Source organism: Ictidomys tridecemlineatus, chromosome 13 (genome assembly GCF_052094955.1).
Source record: "Ictidomys tridecemlineatus isolate mIctTri1 chromosome 13, mIctTri1.hap1, whole genome shotgun sequence".
Lineage (NCBI taxonomy): Eukaryota > Metazoa > Chordata > Mammalia > Rodentia > Sciuridae > Ictidomys > Ictidomys tridecemlineatus.
This window is the reverse complement of record NC_135489.1, coordinates 18,061,249-18,082,298: the sequence shown is the minus strand read 5'-3', so window position 1 is coordinate 18,082,298 and position 21,050 is coordinate 18,061,249. Positions and strand designations below refer to the sequence as shown.

General features: G+C 37.0%; 1 protein-coding gene across 1 annotated transcript in view; it reads right to left on the bottom strand.

The window, feature by feature from the left end:
• Window positions 1-20,747: 20,747 nt before the first annotated feature.
• The window catches only part of Txnl1 (thioredoxin like 1), a 32,243-nt gene continuing 31,940 nt past the window's right edge, over window positions 20,748-21,050 (bottom strand). Inside the window, exon 8 of the mRNA XM_005323041.4 lies at window positions 20,748-20,982. Coding sequence (XP_005323098.1) covers window positions 20,953-20,982 — 30 coding nt within the window. The 3' untranslated portion in view covers window positions 20,748-20,952. The remainder of the gene's footprint in view (window positions 20,983-21,050) is intronic.

Genomic DNA, 21,050 nt, shown 5'->3' with positions numbered 1-21,050 from the left:
TTGTGGGGTAGAGACAGAGAAATAACAAAGAATGGTTAAGAAAGTAAAAATCCTACCATTTATTTGATGCTGAATGAGAGCTGTATCCACCACCCCCTCCCATGCTTGGTACATCATTGACACTCAGTAAATTTTGTTGAATGAATAAATGCATTCAACACAAGCTGCATGCAGTTGTAGAACTAGCATACAGACTTCAGCATTTCTCTGGTCGTACATGATGCAGAGTCACCATTTGTGCAGTCACACAAGTACATTGGGTAATAATGTCTGTGCATATAGACATTTTGACCCAAGGCTACAAGGTAATGATGACCACAGGACAAATAGTCAATAAACTCAATTTATTGAGTTTATATAAAACACAGCAATTTTCTACTTCTGGTTTTATAGTTCAGCTCCAAAAGACAGGGTATCTATATTTCACTCTACTCCCTCATCTACTCTTTTCATTTGAATTTTATTCAAACTTGAAATGATCACTTTCATTAATGATCACTTTCAGTCAATAGTCAAGACAGTTCTTTTTTGTTGGACAAAAAAAATTTTTCTCTTTTCTTGAAGTCTAAGTGTAGGCTAACAAACAAATTTATTGTTTGTTCTCTGCTACTATCAGCATTTGGTCTTTAACTCTGGTGTATATTATAAGCTATTGTGTGAATGGAGTGTGTGTGTGTATGTGTGTGTGTGTGTGTGTGTGTGTGTGTGTGTGTGAATATATACAGCTCAGATATTCATTACAGAGGTGCATACAAAAGCACAGAGCAAATTTTTAGATTCTGAGATCAGTATCATACCATATTCTTATACAGCTACTGACATGAAACACACATGCACTAAAAATTTGTGCAGCTTCTCAGTGGGGGAAAGCTCCTGAAGCAGCATGAAAAGTCACTCCAGCTGCTGAAGGGGAAGGTGCCTGGGCCTGGAAACTCGCTGCAACTCGGCTAATGTCTACTGATGTGAGGCTCTTAATAAAAATCCATCATCCCAACCTTATGGATCTGAGTCTCGTTTTTAAAGCGTGTTTTTATTTTTGTCCTCAGACTAATCTATATCTTGCAGATCTTGCTTAATTCTGGGTAAAAAGGAGAGAAGAAGTGGGTCACTCCCCTGCTACCCACGGCTCTGAAACTCTTGGCCATGTTGTCTGGTTGAAAATACAGGCACTGGGGCCAATTGAGGAAAAGACTACAGTGTGGCAGATCATAGCCCATGAGAATACTTGGTGAGTTATAAAAAAAAAAAAAAACAAAGAAACAGGAAAACCAAAGAATCTCATCAGACCAGGTTTTGATGTGTGCAGTTTACTCTTCTTTTATTGGCAGCTAAAACTCATCTTGCATTTAGGAACATTTTGAAATTTGTCCCTGTAATGTTTTCAATTAGCTTTCATGCATGTGATGCATCGAGGGAAAAACAACCCTTAGAGTTAGAACCAAGGTACTCCCAGAGACAAATATGATTAATGGGATAATCTTGTAGATTACAATAGTTAGAGGCAGTTCCTGCCATTCCCCGTTCTCCAAGGACTGGGACTACTCACTCCAATACAAACAGCTGCACATTCCTCAATACCATTATTATCCAATGCAAGGCCGCGTTCAGCATGTTAAAATTCCTATAATATCCACATTTGGCAATTTCCTATTGTGCAACTTCAGTTTCAGAAGTTAAATCTTCAAGTTCCATGTGATTACTGGATAGAGTTTACAAACGGAATTGATTTTCTAAAGCACCATTAAAGGTTGCTCAGCGAGGAACCAAACAAAGAGTGCCCAACAAGCAAAACAGCTTTTATGTGGCACATTGAAAACATAAAGGGCAGTACTGTCATCTGCCAGTCAGGCCCCCAGCCTCCCCCTGAGGGCCAGGTGAATGTTTTTATTTCTGGTTTACAGGGAAGGAACAGCCACAGAGAAGTTAAGAGACTTGCCCAGGGCTTGTCTGAACCTACACTGGAGTTAGGATTAAGCAAGCCAGCTCCCAAATCGCTGAGGTTCCTACTCAGCCCACCTGCAAGTCCTCTCCTTCTAAGACAATTGCCAGGCTCCACAGTGGCAATTTTTGATGAGGAAGATAAAAATTTCCCCCTGTCTCTAAAGCTCATGCAAGCTATATTGCTATTGGTTGAAACTCAGTTGTAACCTTTACTTTCTTTCCATGGTAAAGAAAGCCTTTGAAGAATTCATAGTAAACTCTGGACAATTATTTTGCCCTTATTTGTGTCTCACTCTATTTTCCATGTGAGGACATTTTCCTGGTTAATAACATTTGGGGAAAGCACTAACTCATCTGCCATTTTTCCTCTCTATGGAGAGACTCCCCCTTGTTTAATATATTGGATCCTTACTTTTTTTTTTTTTTTTTTTTTTGCTGTTTGCCCCAAAGTTTTGAGCCTCTTCGTATTCCTCTGCAAATTGTCTCAAATGACCAAGATACAAAGCTTGCTCCACAACATTGTAACCCCAAAAGAGTGTTTATTAGTATCATACTCTATTCTGGGTGCACCATATTCTTCTCAAAAGCTGGAGTGATCTCTTCCCACCTGAAGGTCAGTATCTTGAATCAGTTTTTCCAATAAAACCAGAAAAAACACTAAACTGTTCACACCAAGATGTAATTGATGACAGCTTAAAGTGCTTCTAGGCACTTTTAAGATCCAAAGCTTTAAACAACAAAGAAGATGTTTCTCTGTGAAAAGTTCAGGTGTGTAACAGGTGGAAGGATATGGCGTAATGGTGTGAGGGTCCAGTAGGAGGAGCTCTCCTGGTCCCTGAAATAATTCCTGTCATGGTTCCTAGCAGCTACTGGTGTCACATGGGGGGCTTGTTAAAACATAGATGGTTGGCCCTACCCCTAGACTTTCTGGTTCATCTCATGCAGGGTGGGGCCCAAGTATTGGCCTAATTAACAGTCTCCAGAGGGATGCAGCTGGTTGGAGGACCATACTTTGAGTAACCCTGCCTTCAGCACTGTCTGTGGACACAAACAGTCCCAGCAAGAACTAGTCATGATGCCCAGAAGTGAGTAAATTAAATTTTAAAGAAAGAGTTAGTCCCCAACCTGAAATGGTGAACTGACCCATAGGAAGCAGGTGGGTCAGATGGAGATTTTCGTTAAGTGGGCTTGCTTTGTGATCCTTTCTGACCCAGGCCAAATAGGAAAGGAGACTCTTGAGCTGGGGGCAGTTTATCAAGGACACCTTTTCAAAGTGTTTAGATTTGAGGATTGTTAGCCAGCACTCTAATTGACCTCAGCTGTCACAATGGTACACAAAGAGATGTCACTCGGTACCCAGGGACCAACCATCGGGGGTTTATAGATCAATATCCACACCTTGAACTGCACTTGAAAGCAAATTAAAAGCCAGTGCAGACTGCACAGTGTACAAGCCAAAGTGTAGGCAATGATTTGCAAAAATTCTTTAATTAGAGTCAATAGAAGCTGTCTCTTCTTTTTTTCTTCCTTTTTACCTAGCATGCTAGTGATTTTCTTTTTCTTTCAGACATCTCAGCTGTTTGCTTGGGGGATGTTACAACACTTGACAATCTAAAAACCCAAACTTTTACAACTATATATAAACCAGAACTTAGAACCACATGGAAAATATATGAGTTAACTTATGTATCCATAAAACTTAAACAGAAGAAACAGTCTCTAAAATTCAACTTCAACCTGGGCTTCAACATGGGAGTTTTGATGTCATTCAACATCAGTATGTAAAAGTATGGGTGTGGAGGGGGGCTAGAGAGTGAGACTACATATACAGAGTGCTTCCGTACTCTCACCTGTAAAAAAATAAAGAGCACATTTCTTCCATTGGGTGAAAAAAATGAAGAACCACAAGATTAACTTTCAATGTCTATAGGATGTCCTTTGATATAAAATACAGGGCAAGACACTAGAAAGGCAATATGTCAATCAATGGAAGGGTAACTGATGTGATACAGCAATCTATATACGGGGTAAAGTTGGGAGTTCATAACCCGCTTGAATCAAACTGTGAAATATGATGTATTAAGAACTGTGTAATGTTTTGAATGACCAACAATAAAAAAATAAAAAAAATTAAAAATAAAATAAATAAAATAAAATAAAATAAAATACAGGGCAGCTGAATTAACTTTTTGTCTCCCCCTGGCCTTGGACTTTGTGATTTGGAAGAATCCCTTCTCCCCACCCCTCTCCCTTCAAGAGAAAACTTCCTAAGAAACTTGAAAGCCAGGCTGGGTTATAACTGCTATTTAAATTCACATGCCGACTTTCAAATGAAGGTAAACATCTTCATTACATTTTGTTTTCCTCTTTTATTCTAGTTACTTCAGCTGTGGTTTTAGCCTTCTTGATGCCAAATTGTGGGCAATCATTTTCTAAGTGAGTTAAAAGGCCTTTAGGTTAAGCAGTAATTTAGACCATAATAATTGTAGTCTGTGAGGTGGTTTCTGATATAGTCCTGCAGGAAAAAAAAGACACTTCTCTAAAAATTGGCTTCTCGTTCAAGCACATTTTAGGCACTGTAAGCCATGAATGCCCCAGAATGATACAATTGGGTATAAAATTAGATGAATTCCTTTTTTACATATTGTTTGAAGTTCTGGAAATGATTAACTTCCTTTTTCTAAACTGGAAAGGGTGCAAAATTGAGTGGATATATTAGTGTGTTTTGGGTTAAAGTGTTTTAAAGTTTCCTGAAACTTGTAGATGTATAAATAAGAGTCAAAATCACCACCAGCAATTTGTTCTTATAGAAGTCCTTAAATGGAATCTCTTCCCCACCAGCTTCCCTAATCTAATATTCATTTCCTTTTGGAAGAGTAAGAACAGGATTTGACATGACTTGCAGCGCTAGACTTTCCAGAATGGTCATGTAGCAGCTTAACAGCATTTAGGAAACTGAATTCATTTAACCAAACAATTAATTGAGGATCCATCGCCAAAACAAGTCAAGGTTGTTTAGATAAGCAAGATTGATACAAACACAAAGACCAGAGAATGATGAAAAATGGCATTTGATTAGGTACTATGTAGTGAGATGCTGATTGGAAGAAAATGACAGCTTCATCTTGTAAAAATTCCAGATTTTGTTTTAAGAATTCAGAATTTTTCTCCCTTATTTGGCTGAGAATGAATGAAAAGGAACTTCTCAGGAAAAGGGACAGTTGCATCCCCATCACCAAGCTGTCTGAACTTGGCTGAATTCCTTAACTTCTCGACCCTACTTTACAGATGAGCATCAGTATTTTGATCTACAAAACAGAGATCACAAAATCTCACTCATGGTGAGGTAAACATTAAACAATCCAGCTAAACTCACAGTATAGATTTTAAAATAGGAAGTAACTTAAATGGTAGCTCTTGCCACTATCATAACATGATCTGATCCTTCTCACCATTTGGCCTAACTTTTTTTGGTAAAAAAGTATTCTACCTCCCCAGGCACTACTGTGGGTTTCACAGCCATGTGGGTCAGAAATCTCAGCTCTCAACTTCCTCTTCTAAATCATCTCTGTTTCTGGTTGTACCAGTAGAATTTCATGCTTCTGTTCCCTTACTCCTTTCTCGATTTTTCCCTCAGTGCTTTCTACTCTGAATAAGCATTTCATCTTGGAATGAAGAATAACCCATGACATTTGAATGCCTAGCTCTACAGAGTGCTCATATGCCTCACCTCATTGTTTTAGTCTTTTAAACTTTCTGAGAGCCAAAAGACCAACAGCCATTTTGCTTCTGTATAGTAGGACAAGAAAACACATCTGGTCAAAGGTGATGGTGTATGAGACTTAAGCAGAGCCCAGATGACCACCCAGGGCTTCCCCAACCCCCTGTGGTTCTGGGTTATTGCCACTGAAACACTGCACCTGGAGCTTATCACATATTTCATGACTTTGCTGAGGAAGCCCTGAGACCTTAGCCTTGTGTTGTGAGAAACCATGAGCTAGCTGATGTCCGCTCATCTATTCCCTGACTATGGAGTGCTAACTATGTGGAAAACATTCTTAGGCTCAAAATGCAAAAGTAAAAACAAACAAACAAACAAAAAAAAACAGAGAGTAATTTCTATCCTCATGAACTTCACATTCTACTGGGGGAAGACAGAAAATAAACAAATAAGTAAGATATTCGCATTCTTAGGTATTGATTAAAAAAAAACAATTGAGAAAAATCAAGCAGAGAAGAGGTATGGAAAGTCCAGGGGGCGGTGGGGGGAGGGGTTGATGACTTTGGGATGGTGATAGGAGTGTTGCAACTTTAGATGGGTTTGGCTGGGAAGAGGAGGCAGTGAGAAGATGACTTTGGGTGAAGACTGAAGGAGATGAGGAAGCTAGACATTGGGACAACTGGAGGAAGAAAGTTGTAGGGAGCAGCTGCAGCCGGTGTGGGATGAGAGCTGGGCTGTTCTTGAACTGACTGAGAAGCAACAGGCTATGGTGTAGTTCAGCCCCGGGAGCAGAACAGAGAAATAAGAGATAATCAGAAGAGTTGGGAGGGGTTGGTCAGGCCTCTGGGAATCATTTTAAGAACTTTGTTTTTGCTTTGAGTGAAATGTGGAGTCACTGCAGGGGTTGGAGCTTGGAGAGTGTTCAATAACCCTAAGAGTTGCTCTTTTGAGCATGGACTCAAGAAACATGGGGCAGGGTGGAAGCAATAAGATAGACAGTGAGGCAGCCGCCATGATCCCAGTGGAAAGCACCGTTGCCTCACACATTTCCACAGTGAGCCAAGTGAACTCAAACATCAAGGCTGAGGAATCTTGTGAGTACACCTTGGTCAAATGGCCTGGAAGCCAACATGAGTTTCCAGACCATTGAAATCAGCAGCTGGTAAGTAAATCTGAAGTAAATCTTGTGGAAGATGGCTTGGATTAAAACATCAAGTTTGTTTGTTGTGGGCTAGACCAATATCAGTTCAAAAAGAACTTGGCTTTCTGTGCCCAAAGGTTAGGATTGATAGGAATACACATTTAGAACTTTTTTTCATTAGGGAAATAAATGCATAACAAAGGGTGTTTGTTTTTGTAGATCTGATCTTTAAAACGTGTCAGTCCTTACTGGTAAAATAGTAAGAACCAACCATTGAGAGAGTTAATAGCAATAGATCTTATTTTCACTCTTACTAGGCTTCTTATTCTTGATTTCCTTCAGGGGCAGATAGGATGTGTACCAGGGACAGTGTAAAATAAACCTCTCTATGTCTCAAGCACACTGCCTTTAGGAAGGAGACAGTGTGGTGGAGGGACAATAAGCTGCCAGTCATGAAAAGCCACTTTGGGCCTCAGTTTCTTCATCAGTGGAATTAAGAGATTTTTTTGAATGATTCATGTGATCCACTATGGATCACTCCAGCTGTGAACATCAATGATACAGTGGGTGGTGAAGAATGGAGGAGAATGATTTCCTTTAATATCTGGTCAAGAATCCAGGTAATCAGTCCAGTTCCTAACTTTTTTGCACAACTAGATTATGTGATCATGTGTAAATCCTTTCACTCTTGGCATCAGAAGAATATATTAAACCCATCTTAAAAGCTACCCATGTGATAATTTATCAAACTCTAGTTTAGAAAAATATAATAAAACCTGGTTTTTCCAGAAGGTATTTGGATAGAATTTACCCACTGATACATTAAGCTCATAGACTCTATCTCAAGGTCTTGGGGTGGGCTTATGCCATATCTTGGCTGTAGTCCTCTTTTTAAGAGCACAAAGTATGTGGAAATGTTTTGTTTTGTTTTTATCACTCTCTGGATTCACGTGATGTGCTTCAGGGGCCAGCCATACTCTGGGGCTTATCGTCTTGGCAGCAAAGGCCACAGCTAGAAGGTCAAACAAGGGCCCATTTCCTCCCCTCCAGGCCAGCTGGGACCTTCCATTCCCAAACTGAGTCAGTTCCTTTAGTTTAGCTTTAAGGTTTCGTCCTCCAATAAACTGCAACATACTGCAAAGGCCTTCACTTAAAAAGTTACCCTTAGGTTTACTTTTTAAGGACTTAGTTGAGGTCAACTTTTGATTAGCAGAGGAGGGGCCGGTAAACATGCCCCTTGGAAGTGAAGAGATGTGCTCCTCGGTGGGGAGCATTTGGGAAGAGGAGAAGAGAAATCCTGAAGCCGACTGGTCTCTTCTCACCAGTTGTTCCCAGGCAGAGTCCCACATACAGCACCATCTTCCCAAGAGGCTTCTTTCAGAGCCTTATCTACATTCCTTGGCCTTCCTAACCTCAAATGTTTCATTTGTATTTACCTAGCACCAATCCCCAACTCTTTTCTTTCTGCCTTCTTGGTTGGTTGAATGATTGTCATCATGGAGTATAAAATTGTGAATCTGAGGATATTAGAGGTCACTTAGTCCACATTTCTACTCTTAGTATAGATTCTTTCTAGGATATCTCCTCACCAAGGGCCACTCTACATAAGCCTTTCAGTAAGGCATTGTGTTAAATGATGAACTATTTTCTTTTAGGAAGTTCTTCCTTGTATTGTACCAAATTCTAGTTCTCCAAGTTTCAATCCATCACGTCTAGTCTCCCAGAATCGATTTGACTAGTAAATTTCCTGTAATCCCAGCAGCTTGGGAGGCTGAGGCAGGAGAATCATGAGTTCAAATCCAGCCTCAGCAATTCAGGGAGACCCTGTCTCTAAATAAAATATTAAAAAGGGGCTGGGGATCTGGCTCAGTGTTTAAGCGCCCCAGGTTCACTTCCCAGTACCAAAATAAATCTAAATACAAACATTCTCACCTGGTCATTTAAATCCTCTCTCCCTTTTGTTGGTTATTTCACTGTTCTACTTTTATTAAAATTTCTATGAAGTCTTGGTGACCCCACATCTGACAAGTCCATGCCTATTTCAAAAGGAAAGAAAGGGGCAGTGTCTCAAGCTAAGGACTTCAGAGCGGACCTTAGTACAGCTCTGACACTCAACTCAGCCCTGGACCTTCTCCTTAGAGAAAATTCCAATGCCTACAAGGTTCCTTTCCCAGCATTTGACAAGTGATCACATTTTCTAATAGCTTCTAATATCTTGCTTAAAATTAATCCACAGTGAATATTTTGACACAAAATCCCAAAGGAAATAGCTTCCTATCTAGATTAACTACAAAATCAGAAAAAACTTTAAAAGTTTCTGTAATAGACTATGCACAAGCTTGCCTTGGTATTTAACTGGGCTCTTCATGACATCTAGTGGTGAAACCTGGGAGAGCTTCTTATATTCTCAAAGCCAGTGGGAAGATGGGGGCGGAAATCTTAATCCTCTTTGATATTTGTTCTTTGAATATTTTATTTTGTCAAATTGCAAATTGAAATCATTTTTCAATCCATTATAATTATATACTCATCTTTATTTTAGGCACCCTTGTTATTTTATTTTATATCTTTTATATTTGGATTTACTTTCAAATCAAGCACATCTATTTTTTCACAGATGTCATAGAGAGATATCCCCCTCTTTTAGGGAAAAAAAAAAAGCATTTTAGATGAGCATAAGTAACTGTGTTTTGATCTAGAAGCAGACCACAATTTCTTTTTCACAAATGTATTCATCTTCAAATGTGGTTTTAAGTTTTTTGAGTGCTGTGAAAGCTGAGTCATTTATAGCTAACCTTGAATGTATTGTTATTCACAATTAGAAGTAGATAAATTTCACAGGCAGAGAAGCTGACAAGTCTTTAAGACTTCACACTTAGTTTTGCAGGAAGAGCTGAAGTTAATTAGAAGTGATTATACATACATTGCCTGTGTGCGTGTGTATTTGTGTTGTTGCACGCAGACACCACAAAGGCCCTGGGAAGGTTGCATTTTTTTATGTTTTAAAAATAAACATAATCTCCTTCCCATGTGTTGCTATAAGCCCAGTAAATCTAGGAAGCTCAGCAGGGTTGAACAAGGTCATTTCTTGTCAGGACTCCAAGGGGGAGCAGGAAGAACCCTGAGCATCAGATGCTGGCATCCTAATCCCTGCTCAGCACGAGCTTCCCTGGTATGTGGGACGGTCGTGCCAGCGCAGACACACTGGCAGACTGAGGCTCTGACGCCAGCCACCATCCGTCTCTGCACTGTAGCTCTACCTACAGTGCCCCTGTGTGACGGAAATACATCCTCACCTTCTAACAGAGGCAGAATTCCAACTGAGTTTGCTCATATCTTGGTCCTGGTAAACAGGAAAGTAGTCTTAAAACCATGTAATCGCTCTCTCAAATCCAGGAGGTTTTATCAATTTGCTTTGTTTTTTGTTGAAAAAAAACAAAGCAAATTGATAAAAGATACAAATTAACATACATGCACAAATAAATTTGGATATATTATTATGTTCAACTTTACATAACAAATGTATAAATACATACAAATATATTTGAATTCAACAAAAAATAACTATATATATATATATTGATCTACTGCTATAGAGATGAAACAGAACACATACTAAAAGACATTATTAACATGTAGGTAAACAATTTCTCCAGAAGGGCTCATGAAAGAAAAGAAGTGGTGGTTCCCTGTGGGAGAAGCCTGGAGACTGGGAGAGAGAGGTAGACAAATAGAGATGAGGAAATTTATTCATATTCTTTGAAAACTACCTTTACTTATCTAGTAAGAAATGCATTTTAACTTTACGATACTATAAATAATTGTTTTCCAAAAGAGTTTGAAAACTGTGAGTCTTCACCTTGCTGTAAGGTGATGTAAACTTTGGATTTATGATCAGAAAATGAATGTGGTGACTTCAGGTTTCCCGTCTACAATGTAAGGTACCTGGGAGTCACCACTCTGTGTGAGCTACAAGTGAAAACACTCAGTAAACTGAAAAATCAACAATTCTTCTTGGCTCCATCAGAGAAGCGAAGTAACCTGGCAAAACATGGCTCCAAAATTGGAGAGGCAGGTAATACAGAGAATTACAACTTATGGGGGAAGAAACCTCTTCAGGACCCAATGCCAAGATGAGAGCTTCTAAACTGTAATTGATAGTTGATGGAGGCTTATTGTGGGCAAGAGATTAAAAACTCTGTGGGGCCCAGTCATAGGAAGGCCTCATACTTTTTTTTTTTTTTTTTTTTTGTAGTTGTAGATTGACAGCATGCCTTTATTTTATTTTTGTATGCGGTGCTAATGACCGAACCCAGTGCCTCACACATGCTAGGCAAGCATTCTGCCACTGAGCCCCAGCCCCAGCCCTGGTCCACACACTTTTGTGAGTTTACTTCCCAGAGCTCTGCTGGGTTCTCAGAGAAGAATCCCTTTGTGATGCCTGCAGTAGGGGAAACTAACCATACTGAAACTTGCCACGGCATTTTGTTCCTAAGATCTGCTTTAAGAAGAATCTATTTTAACCAGAGCTTAACCAGCTGAGGTTTTACCTGACCTGGAGAGGGAAATACCCAAACTGGGGCCCACTCTATTCAACCTGCCCCACCTAATCAGGTGAGCACTGAGAAGTATCTGTGAAGTTCACAGTCATAGACTCATTGAGACTGAGACTTAACCATGCAACTATAGGACAGGTCTCCTCCCCCTACACCTTACCATGACATTACCAAAAGCATATGTCTGTGTCCTTGTACCCAGTACATCATGCCCACCTTCAATAAAATGTTACAAGTTGTAGTAAAAGACAAAAAGAATTTTTTTTTAAGAGACTGGATGAGCATCAGAACCATAGTCAGATATGGCAGAATTGCTAAAATTATCAGAGCAGGACCTTTTTTTAAAAAAAAAACACTATGATTTATATGCCAAAAGCTTTAATAGAAAAAGAAGTCATGCAAAAATAGACGAAGAATGTAAGCAAAAATGTGGAAATTCAAAGAATCTAAAAGAAATGCTAGAAATCAAAACCACTAACAGCTGAGCAAGGTGACTCATACCTATAGTCCTAGAGGCTGGGGAAGCTGAGACAGGAGGATAGCAAGTTCAAAGCCAGCCTCAGCAACTTAGTGAGACTCTGTCTCTAAATAAATATTAAAAGGGTTGGGGATGTGGCTCAGTGGTTAAGTGGTCCTGGGTTCAATCCCCAGAGAACCAAACCAAACCAAATCAAACCAAACAAAATCCACTAATAGAAATGAAGAGTGCCTTTGATGGGCTCATTAGTAGACTAGAAATGGGTAAGAAAAGAATCTCTGAGCTTGAGGATATAGGTTAGAATCTAAATAAACTGAAAAGCAAAGAGAAAAAGACCAAAAAAAAAAAAAAAACAGAATATTTGAGAACAATGGAGCCACTACAAAATGTGTAATGTATGTGGATGGGAATATCAGAAGAATAAAGGGAGAAAGGAACAGAAGCAATATTTGAAAAAATAATGACTGAGGATTTCCCTCAAATTAGTGTAAGACACCATGAACAGATGCAGGAAGCTCAGACAGTTTGGTGGCTTTGGCAAGATAAATACCAAAAATTTTTTGGTATTTATATAAACTATATAATCAAACTTCAGAATGTCACAGATAAATCTTGAAAGAAGTCAGAGGGAAAAAACAGCTGACCTACAGAAATATACCTGGCTTCTCAGAAATCATGTAAGCAAGGCTGTGGAGTGACACTAACCTAGAGTTCTGTATCTTGTGAACTTAATCTTTAAAAGTTAAGGATAAAGAAAGGCTTTCTTAGACCAAAAAAAAAAAAAAAAACAGGAATTTGTTGCCTGTAGATCTTGCCTACCAAGACTTTTAAAAATTTATTTAAAGAAAAAAAAAATTGAGCTAGGCACAGCAGTACACACCTATAATCCCAGCTACTTGGGAGGCTGCAGCAGGAGGATTCCAAGCTCAAGGTCTGCCCGGGGAAACTTAGTGAGATTCTGTCTCAAAATGAAATAAAAAGGGCTGGGAATATAACTTAGAAGTAGAACGTTTGCCTACCATGTACTAAGCCCTGGGTTTCACTCCCAGGACCACAAAACTAACAAATAAATTTCAGTCATGAAAACAGAAAAATCACAAAGGAAGGAATATGTGAAGGCAAAATAAAAAACTTTCATTTTTCTTATTACTAATTGATCTGTAATATTTTGTTCAAAACAATATCTGCTATAAAGGATTTTACATATACATGCTTATTTGTGTATGCTTATGTGTAAGTTAATGAATGGACAATGATATAAGGACAGGAAGAAGGAATTAGGATTATTTTATTTTACAAAGTACTTGTACTGTGAAGGAATATAGTGTTATTTGAAAGTAGACTTGCAAAATCTGGCACAACCACTAAAAGAGTAGAAAGAGCAGGGCGTGGTGGTGCACACCTGTAATCCCAGTCACTTGGGAGGCTGAGGCAGGAGGATCACAAGTTCAAAACCAGCCTCAGCAATTTAGCAAGGTCCTAAGCAATTTGGTGAAATCCTGTCTCAAAATAAAAAATAAAAAGGACCAGGGATGTAGCTCAGTTGTTAAGCATTCCTAGATTTAATTCCAATCCCCTTTTCTCCCCCAATAAAAGAGTAGAAAGAAAATACACTTGATATGCTGAGAGAAAATGGAATAATATAAAAGGCTCAATAAAAACCAAAAAAGAAAAAAAAGTTTGGAAGACCAAAAAAACAAACAAACAAAGATTAAGGACAACAAATGAAATATAGTAACAACTAATAGTAAATATTAATTCAATTTCAATACTCATTTTAAATATCAGTGGTCTAAACACATCAATTAAAAGCAGAGATTATCAGAGTGGATCAAAAATCAAGAACAACTATGTGTTGTCTATCAGATACATGAGAATTAAAGACACATGTAGATTAAAAGTAAAGGGATAGGCAACGATTGAGCATGCTAACACTAATCCAGAAAAAGCAGAGTAACAATATTAATTTCAGACAGAGCTGACTTCAGAGCAAGAAAAGCTATCAGAGAGAGAGGGCCATTACAATATGAAAAAGGGGTCAGTTCTCCAAGAAAACATGACTAACCTTAATGTACATGCATCTAATAACAGATTAGCAAAACACATGAGGCAAAAACTGACATAACAAGAAGAAATAGATGAACCCACTATTACAGAGACTAACACCCTGGTATCAGAAATAAACATGTCCAGCAGCCACAAAAGTGAGGACATTGTTGAATTCTACAGCACCAACAATCAACTGGATATGACTGGCATCTATAAACTACTTCATCCAATAGCAGCAGAGCACACAGTCTACTCAAGCTCAAGTGGAACATATACCAAGTTGCATAATTTCTGTTACATCAACATTGGTATTGTATCTAAGAATCCTTCACCAAACCCAAGGACATAGTTACCCCTGTCAATCATAAAACACACCCTAACAAACTAAAAAGAATAAAAATCATACTATGTTAAGGTACTAGAGTATGGATTTTAGTATCAATTGGTTTTTGGATGTTGATCTTTTTATCCTGCAAACTTGCTGAACTTTTTTTACTAGTTCTAATAGTTTGTTAGTTAGATTCCTTTAGGATAGTCTGCATTTGAGATCACAACTTCTGTGAATGTACTTTCACTTCCAATCTACTTTATTTTATTTTCTTGGCTTATTAACCTGACTGAAACTTCCTGTACAATGTTGAAGTGGTGAGAGCAGAGTTCTTTGAGGGGGGCAAGTACCCAATCTTTCAAATTAAGTATGATATTAGCTGTGAGTTTTGTAAAATCCCTCTATCAGGCTGAGAAACTTTATTGTTCAATTGTTTTTTTATTGTACTGTATTTAAACCTTATACATGTGCACACATACTGTTTATCAAGACCACACACTTTGGGCTTATACCATTCCAAGGCAATTGATGATGTTTTTCTCTAAACATATCTGAGATATTTTTTAAGGTGAGAACTGCTATAGAGAATGTTTTGTAAACCATCTAAAGGGGTCTTTTCCAGTCTATCAAATTAATCACCTGTTTTCTTTACGATAAAATTGTATGTTCATAAAAATAACTAATGCCTGATATGACAGGCATATATTAAAAAGAACCCTGATAACAATTGCTTTAGGACACTCTGTAAAATGAATACATTGGAAAAAAGATTTTTAGCATTTTTCAAATTCAATGGATTTCATATTTTGATTGGTAAGAGAAAGCAAAAAAAAATACATACAATGTAAGTTAAAAAAATGTTGCTGGGTACTTATAATTTTAGCTGCCTGGGAGGCTGAGGAAGGAGGATCACAAGTTCAAAGCCAGCCTGGGTAACATAGCAAGACCCTGTCTCAAAAAAAGAAAAAAAAAGGTTTTTGTTTTGTTGTTGTTGTTGTTTTGTGGGATGTAGCTTGTTGGTAGAATGCTTGTCTAGCTCATGTGAGGTCCTGGGTTTAATATTCAGCACTGAGAGAAAAAAATAAATAAATTTTAAATTCCAGGAAAAAAAATCTTCAAGTTAAAAAAATAAAAATGTGAACATCCTACTGTCTACCCCTTGACATTGCTAGATTCCAAGAGACAACAAAAGAGGAGACATTTCTTTTTTTCCGATAAAAGAAAGCTGATTCATAGTGAGCTGGGGACGGGGAGCAAGGGAGGATTAGAGGAATTCTAGATAGGGCAAAAGGTGGGAAGGGAAGGGAGGAGGAGTGGGAGGAGGAATGGCAGGAGGAAAGATGGTGGAATGAGTCGGACATCATTACCCTAAGTACATGTATGAAGACACAAATGGTGTGAATATACTTTGTGTACAACCAGAGAAGTGAAAAATTGTGCTCTATAATTGTAATATGATCTGTAATGCATTCTGCTGTCATATATAACAAATTATAATAATAAAAAAAAGAGGAGACATTTCAATGGACACCTAATCAGTTCTGCACAAGTCTATCCCAGTGGTTCCATTCGGCCTGATTTTGTGCCCAGGTGCCCTGACACTGTGCATTTTGAATTACATATTCATTTTTAAACAAAAAAGTCACCTGGTCAAATCCATGGTGCACCATCCTTATGCTATCAATGTGTCGACCCCTTTGATAGGATCCAGTGGTCAGAGAAATGAAACGGTGGTAATGTGTCTATTATTCTTGGTCACTGGGAGATGAAGTTTCTCGTTACTCAAAACCTCTAAAGAGTAGGGCTTTTTTTTTTTTTTAACTTAGGCATTTGATGCTGTCCTATAAAGTTTATTACTAAAGAAACTAAATGGCACATCTAGGACTCTAACAGAAGAAATTCTTTGTGAAAGTATCATTTAAGAGAGCCAAAGCAGTCTTGAAAAAATGTTCTAGAATGACAGAATAAAAGTTATGATCATAAAACAAAATAAGAGAAAAACAAAATCTGATAATAAAACTAAAGGCTTAAAATTAAATCTTCAAAGCAGTGTTTTACATTTTCTTATGGAATGTTGCCATCAATCTCCAAGCCTTGCTAATTGTCCTGTAAAACTGTTCAATTTGTCAACTATTAAAACTTCCAAAATTCTTCGCTGGAAGGGTTTCAGAATCATTCTATCTGCTGACAATTCCTTCAACCCAAAGATTATTAATACAATCAATGGTTCTCATAATTAAACACAAGATTGTTTTCACAATTTAATGGGCTGACAAGTGCACATCCCTGATCATTTCAATGTTCTTCATTTCTGATATGAGGGCTATTATTTCCTCATCACTACCATCTCATTCTTCCTCTACCTTACTGTTCCACAGTATTCCCTAATGTGGGCTCCTTCAGTTCATTCTGCCCCCTAAAAAACCCTCTCTGGAAGCTTCCATTCATATTCCCACTGTATCTCCAAATAACTCAGTTCCCTACATCTAGCCCCAAATCATTTTTGTCTGTGTGCCTACTAGACATCTCCACTAAAGGCCAAAAATGTGTTTTACACACTCCCCAAGACCTTATATCCAAAACCATGTTCATCTTCCCCTCCAAACTTTGTTGCTTCCCCTAAGAATTATTTCTCCACTCATTTGTACAAGTGAGAAACTTTGAAACTATCCTTGTCGACCCCACCTCACCCCCAATAAATTAAGGATAGTCCAATCTCTTTCACATGGCAAGAAGAGCCTCATATCATGGTTTCTACTCGTCTGCCAGCTTCATGTTTTTCCTCAACTCCTTAAATATTTTACACCTAATTCTCAATTTATGAACACACCACACACTTTTCCTTTCTTTGGCGAAATTCTCTTCCTTACCTTGCTTAACTGCAAGCATCTCAAGCAATTTCCTCCTGAAAATGTGTTCAACACTAACAATAACAGAGATCAAAGAAACCAGTTTGGTATTAGGCACAAAATCCTTGTATTACTGTTCATAGTCTAATAGAACAAATAAGACTAACAAATGATTGTTAAGTTGTTGGATAAAAACCAAGATGGTATCACTGGATGGTGCTTTGACAGCAGAAGATGTGCACTCGGTTGTTATGAGTGTTTGCTGTGTCTATTTTGCTTGGACTGAGTCTTGTAGATAAGTAGTAATTTGTCAGATGGACAAGTTAGGACAGAGGAAGGCATAAGATACCAGGGTACATTCCAGTAATTGAAAATGGGATGCAGCATACAGAGGAAATGAGTGTTAACCAGAGGCTGGCAGAGGGATCATTTTGAAAACCATGTAAAGGAAAGATAGCCAGCAATCATATGGAAGATACATGAGAAAGACCAAGTCAGAAGCCAGGAGACAATTAGGAGCCTATTGCTGTATGCTAAGCAAAAAAATGATAGTCTAAAGACAATGGCATTGAGACAAGAAGTCAGGGTATAGAAGATTACTATTTTCCAAGATACAAAGTAAGGTGCATTTAATCTTCAAAACAAGCCTAAGAGGTAAATGTTTCTATTTTCACACAAAAGGCAATTCAAGCTCTGAAGATTACTTGCTCATGAGGCAGTTAACTAGTGCAGGAAGAGATTCAAACTTCAGAGATTTGCTCTTGAGTAGCATAATGAGCCAGTTTCTCCAAACACATGTCCAAGTATAAACCAAGAAACAATGTTTTCACAAATAATCCTAGAGCAGTAACTCCTACGTAACTGAATTTCCTCCTCCCATAGAGAAGCATAGCAAATATAGAGGAAGGAGAAATAATCTAGCAGTTTTAAGTTTGTATATTGTAAGACTTTAATATTACCCAAGTTGTGTACAATTTCAGTAACATATCCAAATTCTGGTTCTCTCTTTTATCTTACAAAATTATCTGATTTAGTCACATTTTTCAATTAATGATTTTACATAATGCATAAATTTTAAAAGTGATCTTAATAGCCTATAAAATATCCAGTATGTCCACATATCCCTATGGTGCTGGGCATATAAAAAATCTTATTGATCTAAAGATAAACAAATTTAAATTTAAAAGCATGCTTAAAACGATGTCAAGATTGCTCTTTAGGCAATATGGGCATAACCAGGGAATGGCCAGTATTTTTAAACTTATCTACCTACCAAACATGCTACATTTACATCATAAAGCACAGATAACTTGTGTTTAGAAAATTTTGCAGAATGCATTACTACACCTCTAATAATGAAGAATTAAAGGCTAAATGAATTCAATATGCCTGTTAAATTTCTTCAGTGGTTCACTTAATTTTCTAGTACAAATTACTTGTCTTAAAAATTATTTAAAATTAGAAATGACCAATTACAAAAATAATTATCTTCATAAGAATTAATCTACTGAACTCATCTATATAATTATCAATATAAGCCATATATGTAAGCCCAAAATGTCATTTTTTGAAATTTTACAAGAGAGGATATAACTAACTTAATCAGCTCTGGCACTTTACTGTTATTACAGTATTAAATATTTTAGAGATTAAAAGAAACATGGGAAGACCCTGTCTTTATTTATGACAGCCATAAATAAGACTGTAGCCAAATGTACATTAACAACCATTCCTGCAAACACTGCAAAAACTTTGTCCTCAAATATTAGGAAAAGGATGGCAGAGTTTTCAACTCACTTATTAACTGCTAATGAATTGCTAAGTGCTTGTCTCTAATTCTACATTGAGACTGGCAACAACTTGAGGTTTAATGACAAAGAGGGCCAAAATGGATTATAAAGACTTATCACCGATATAAAGTATGGTATCCTGTGCTATTCTTGTCTTTAGCCATCTGCTGATGATCTTTGTACTGCAATACTTCACTTTTGCTTCTGTTGGACAGGGTATTTCACTGGTGCTTCTCAATCAGATGTGCACCCCAATGTAAAATATAACAAGGTATGCAAACAAAATACTCATTTTGCTATATGTGACAAAACAAGCAATAAACAATATTGGTTTTCTAGAAAGTGCTATGTAATTGATAGCTTTGGTTGAAATGAGGGGTACCTTTGTCTCAAACGTTTATTCATCTAGAAAATTCAGTTATTTATAAATGTTATACACATATATAAATATACTATTTTAGGAGAAAACAGCATTTCATCTTGATATTTTAAATAAGGTCAGTTAAGCATGTTTATTTGTAATAGTAAAACTTCCCATAAGTGAAACACATTACAGTTACCTATAAACATTTTCACTATTTACAATTTGAATTATTATGGAATGTCTGTATATTGCAACCAACTGAGTTATAGAAAAGTCACATAAACAATATAAACCTGATGCCCAATCCTTTACAAATATGAAATCATTTTTATGGGTTTTTAAACTGTCAAGTATAAATAGGATGAGGTCAGTGATACTTAAGATGAGGCACTTTAACAATTACCCAAAAAGGTTAAGTATACAAAAATGTAAAACAAAATCCTTGGTATTAATCTTATCTCTAATTTCAGGCGTGATTAATCTGATGGTCTATATTAGGAGTGATATAAACTTTTATTTTTTGCCTTTCTGCCTCCACTTGACCCAAGGCAACAAAACTGTAAAATACATAAACTACAGACATCACCACACCACCAGGTACTGTACTCACATACAAATAAACTGAACATTAACTAGAAACACTTGGGTTTCAGAAAGTGACCACTTCAACATTAAAACTTCCACATAATTTTTCATAATCATATATAAACAAGGGCAAACAGCATCTCTACCATACTTTTAGACAAGACTGTCTTCAAATGCATTAGCTGAATCACACTTTATGTCTTGGTATTCTTAACATTAAATTTTAAAAATACTTACTTAAAAATTAAATTTATCACTATTTTCCAGATTACAATTTTAAGATAAAAAAAATAACAAAGAACAGATGCTATATTTAACCAACGTTTTGTTAAAGATCTTTTAAACACAAAGATTTAGCCAACTCATTTTCAACCTTAAATCATGTTGTCTATATACCTATGTTGCATGTTTTAGTAGTTCGGATAATTACTGGTTTACAAAGAATTCCTATTGTTTCAAAATTTATTGTACTGTATTTTTCCCAGCTGTCTGAATTTGACATTCCTTTATTACTACAGAAAATGAGTATCAAAATTTAAAGTTTATACAGAATGGATTAAAATTTGGCATGGAAAAGGATTTGGAGACCCATCAACTGTTTTAGGTAAGAGTAATTAAATCTCCTTAAGCCTGTTTATTTCTTGCTATTTATAATTTGAATAATTTCTAGCCCAGATACCAAATACCCAAATATCTTTTAAAGAAAACAGGAGTCAATACTCATTTGAACATGGTTAGCTATTCCAAGTCCATTCTCAAAACTGAGTGCTCTATGTGCATGTGTATACCTGTACTCCTTGATTCCCTACAACAGTTTTGATGCTCTAAAAAGAGAAATTAGGCTTCAGTCAATATGCTACCAAACATTTAAGTCTCTTCTAAAATCAGAAGCTGGCTAATTTTAAAATAAAAGGAAAGAAGAAATACTTATATAGACTGACAAAATTTAAGCTTGGCAAAAGTAGTGACTTTTATTTACAATTGCATGTATCAAGATTACAACAGAAAGACTAGTGATACCATCTCAACAAAAGCAATGATTTATTGGTAATGGCAATGAATGAAACATTGACAGTCTCTGGAGAGAATCAAGCAATTATCCAGGAGCTGCAAATCTGATTGCAATAGGTCTTCCAGTATCTTTTGTACCTTAGTGGCTTTCTCCTTTTTTGCCCACTACCTAGAAAAACAAAAATAAAAAGTTTATATTTGTAACTTACTGATTTAGAAATATGTAGGTATTTTTTT